Here is a 4,649-nt window from a genome sequence, read left to right as displayed (position 1 = left end):
TTCCCTGTGCAATCACCCCGTTCTTCACAGCCATCTATTCATTTCTCCTGGAGGCGAGAGCTGGAGTCGGGGGACCCTTACTCAACACCTAGGAGGTTCATTCACCAGGGCCGCCCCCTACAATCCACCAGCTGCTTGGAGCACCCATATAACACTTGTTTCCAGAGACCCAGCGACTGTTGTCCAGCAGTTTTCAGAGACCCAGCTACAATTGTCCAGCAGTTTCTAGCAACCCAGCTACAGTTGTTTGGCAGTTTCCAGAGATCCAGCTACTATTGCCCAGCAGTTTTCAGAGACCCAGCTACAGTTGGTGGGCTGTTTCCAGAGACCCAGCTACAGTCCTACAGTCACCCAGCTCATTCCAGCCATGCCCTGTGAATCCCCACCTTCCCCCCAGAGACTGTTGGAACCATCTTCTTAGCCGACTCTAAAGACTTTCCACTTGTTGGCCTTGAACCTGGGCCATATTTATGCAGCGAATCTCGGATGCCTCATTGTCTCTGAATCCTGCTTCACCTCGTGCATCAATAAATGTTTTCACACAACCAACTATGGCAGCCCTGCACGAGGAGCTGGGGTACATGGTCCCCGGTCCCCAGTCTCTGCCTCCACAGATGCTCAATACTTAGTAAGGGGAAAAAGATAGAAAAAATAAAGGCATCGATGATTTCTGATCTGAGTGACGTTCTTAGTCATGAGTGCACAGACATCTAAGGGGTCGCTTGGTTGGGTGAGGGTGCAGAGCGTACACCCTCACCCACACCCCCACCCACACCACGTGCACACATATGCCTGTAAAGGCACAAATGCACATGCACATACACACACACACATGCACACACTAGTACAAATGCATATACATGCATACACCCACACCCCATGCACACACATGCCTGTGAAGGCACAAATGCACATGCACACACTGGTACAAACCCATATACATGCCTACACCCACATCCTGGACACATGTGTGGGCTGGGCACAGGTTTGGCGAGGCCATGGTGGCACAGGAGGGTCCCTCGGGCTGTCAGTCCCCTCTGAGGGACACGGCCCGTTCCCACTTCCCACGCCCACCCCAGGCTCATCCCCACTGGACACCATGCATTCTCCAAACTAATTGTTCCTACCCAGCTCTCCAGCGTGTCCTTGATCTGACCTTCCTCCCCTCCCCTAGCTCATGCCCTTCAAGACTGGGATTGGGTGCTGTTTTGCCCAGTAAGTTTGCATTGACTCCTCCCCTAAAGTGAGAGGATTCGTTTCCTGTGGCTGCTGTAACAAATGACCACACACTTCATGGCTTCAAACAAGACAGTGTATTATCTTATAGGTCAGGACGCCAGAAGCCTGAAGTCAGTTTCATTGGCTAAGATCAAGGTGCTGGCAGGGCTGCACTCCCTCAGGGGGTGGGGGAGCAGTAAAGGAGAATCCGTCTCGTTATCTTGGGCAGCTTCGTGGGGCCGCCTGCCCTCCTTGGCTTGCAGCCCCTTCCTCCATCGTCAGGGAGCACGGCAGCTTCTTCAAATCCCGCTCTCTGACCGGGGGCGTCTCCTTCCCTCAGTCTCTGACCCTCCTGCCTCCCTCTGAGCAGGGCCCCTGGGATGACATGGGTCCACCTGGACCCCTGGCTCCTCTTCCGATCTCCAGATACCAGATAGTTCCAAGGAATAGGACGCGGGCATCGCTGGGGGGCTCTTATTCTGTCCTCAGCACCGAGTCTGTCCGTGGGCTTCCTCTGGGCCCCAGGTGGGCTCTCCCCTTCGCTGCTGGAACTGACGTCCTGGGTGACCTTGGACGCCACACCTTGAAGGTGGCCCTGGCTCCCAGCCTGACTGCGCGGAGCAGAGCCTGCTGTGCCTCCATGTACTGGCCACGTGTCAGGGTCTGTAGACCTGACGCTTTCACATCCGTCCCACAGGAGCCCGCCGGGCACACCTTGTCCTCGGTGACCCTGTAGATGCCTGCGTCCCCTGGCATTGGCCTCCTGCCTCCCTCACGGCTGCCCCAACCTCTGAGCAAGAGTCCTCTTCCTGCCCTGGTTGGTGTGGCTCAGTGGATAGAGCGTCGGTCTGCAAACCAAAGGGTCTTGGGTTCGATTCTGGTCAAGGGCACAAACCTCGGTGGCAGGCTCCTCTCTGACCTGGGCCCTGGTCAGGGCTCTAGCGGGAGGCAACCAGTCCATGTGTTTCTCCCACATCGATGTTTCTATCTTTCTTTCTCTCTCCCACTCACTCTAAAAATCAATGGAAAAATATCCGTGGGTGAGGATTAAAAATATATATAGGAATCCTCTTGCTGGGGTCACCCTTCAGATACAAACCAGCCATCCTGAGCCCACACCCCACCACCCCTTTTGTGGGGCTTTCTCTCTCTGGGCCACGATCCCCCTGCCCTAATCATCCCCAGACCAGGGGCCAGGCAGCTCGCACCATCCCCTCCACCCCGGGGCCCACTGCAAGCATTAAAGCAGCCATTGCTCAGCTGCTCACCCTGTCTCCCCAATTCCTCCCAGTGGAAACCAGATCAAAGGCCCTTGCCTGGGATCCCCCCACCCCCCACCCCTCTCCTCTGACCAGCCTGGGGCTCTTTGGGGGCCCCTCCCCCGGGCACTGTGAGTGACAGTCTGTCTCCAGTGGCCAGCATCTCCTTGCCTGTGGGCCTTGCTACCCCTCACACTTCCTGTTGGTCACAGGATTTAGGCCACGCCTCCTGGGGAGCTGAGTGACGCTCACCTGTTGACATGGGTGGGAAATTGCCTTCCATCCAGGTGAGTCCTCACACCTCAGGGCCTGTTGGCTGTAAGGGTCACACTCCCCTGATCACACACATTCTGACAGCTGGTCTTTGCCCAGGGCAGGGGCGTGGCCCCCGTGGTGGCTGTTGCCCCAGAGGCACCCCCCCACACACACACTTGTGCTGTGCACCCTGTTTTCCTGAACCTGCTCTTCCTCTTCTGTCCCTCCCCACGTGGGGCAGAGCCCCCCAGTTTTCTCAAATGCCACAGTGACCCCCACGCCTCCCTGACCCCGGGTCACTGACCACGGGGGCAGATCTCAGGAATCAGTTATCTGAACACATCCATCCTCGTTCCTGGGTCCCCTTGTTCTTTCTTTCTTTTCTTTAAATTCTTTATTGTTGAAAGTTTTACATATGTCTCCTTTTTCCCCCATAGATCTCTCCCCACCTCATTATTTCTATCCTCACCCCAGGATAATTTTTCCATTGAGTTTTAGAAAGAGTGGAAGGGAGGAAGCGAGAGAGAAACATGGATGTGAGACACATGGATTGGTTGCCTCACACACACACCCCAACCGGGTTGGGGATCGAACCTGCAACCCAGGTACGTGCCCTTGAATCGAACCCGAGAGCCTTTGATGCGCGGGATCGCTCTAACCACTGAGAAACACCGGCCAGGCCCCTCTGTTATTCCAATGTCTGTTCAGGACTGCCCACCCGGCTGCTCAGCAAGGTTGCTGATGGCCGCTGGGCTTGCAAAGGTCGCTGCCCAGGGCTGTCTCCACAAAGAAACATTTGGGGTCTGAGGCACCCCGACCCCAGAGCGGGACCCCTCGCCATGAGCTGGGAGACAGAGCCCCTGTGGGGGGACGGGTCCAAATTCCTGCCACTTGTGGGGTCAGACCTGCTGCCCCATCAGGTTAAAATGAGATGTTACCCTGAGGACCGCTAGGGGGCGCCCGCGTCTCGTTCGGATTAATTTTGCGGGTTTTTGTGGTTGCTGTTTTAATAGAAAAGATAAGATGCTTGCGTGGCTGTTGCAGGCATTAAAAATGTTATTCTCCATTAAAATAATATTTTTTAAAAGTTCAACAAAGATTCAGCCAGCGTTTACAATGGTGTAACTTCTATTTTCGTTCTGTCAAATGTTTACACATTGAATCCTGGGCCAAACCCTCTAAGGCAGCGGTTCTCAACCTGTGGGTTGCGCCCCCTTTGGGGGTCAAACGACCCTTTCACAGGGGTCGCCTAAGACCGTCGGAAAACACATATATAATTCCATATTGTTTTTGTGATGAATCACTATGCTTTAATGATGTTCAATTTGTAACAATGAAAATACATCCTGCATAGCAGGTATTTACGTGATGATTCATAACATGAGCAAAATTACAGTGATGAAGTAGCAACGAAAATAACTTTATGGTTGGGGGTCACCACAACATGAGGAACTGTATTAAAGGGTCGCGGATTAGGAAGGTTGAGAACCACTGCTCTAAGGTATGTTCTAGTCCTTTCTCCGTTTTTCTTGGAAAAACTGGGGAGCGAAACATTCCCTAAGCTGCCAAAGGTCGACGAGCTCTACGTGGCCGGGGACGCAGACCCGCGTGGGGGGCCTGAATCACTGTTCTGAGTCACAGGCCATGCACCCCAGAGAGGCTCGGTCCCCAGTCTTCCTACTTAACTATATTTTATTTTTTAAAATATATTTATATTGATATCAGAGAGGAAAGGAGAGGGAGGGAGAGATAGAAACATCAATGATGAGAGAGAATCATTGACCAGCTGCCTCCTGCACGCTCAAAATTCAGGGATTGAGCCCCCAATCCTGGCATATGCCTTGTCCAGTATTCGAACCCGGGACCCTTCAGTCAGCAGGCCGATGCTCTGTCCACTGAGCCGAACCAGCTGGTGCC

At 53.9% G+C, this 4,649-nt stretch overlaps 1 protein-coding gene across 1 annotated transcript in view; it reads left to right on the top strand.

Moving 5' to 3' along the window:
* LOC102420846 (leukocyte-associated immunoglobulin-like receptor 1) overlaps positions 1-1,805 on the top strand; it is a 5,919-nt gene extending 4,114 nt beyond the window's left edge. Inside the window, exon 7 of the mRNA XM_023747100.1 lies at positions 1,708-1,805. Within this exon, the coding sequence (XP_023602868.1) occupies positions 1,708-1,805 (98 nt within the window). The remainder of the gene's footprint in view (positions 1-1,707) is intronic.
* The last annotated feature ends 2,844 nt before the right edge of the window (positions 1,806-4,649 follow it).

This window comes from Myotis lucifugus, unplaced genomic scaffold (assembly GCF_000147115.1).
Source record: "Myotis lucifugus unplaced genomic scaffold, Myoluc2.0 scaffold_793, whole genome shotgun sequence".
Taxonomy (NCBI): Eukaryota; Metazoa; Chordata; class Mammalia; order Chiroptera; family Vespertilionidae; genus Myotis; species Myotis lucifugus.
The sequence above is the reverse complement of the archived record's forward strand: the minus strand, read 5'-3'. Positions and strand labels throughout refer to the sequence as shown.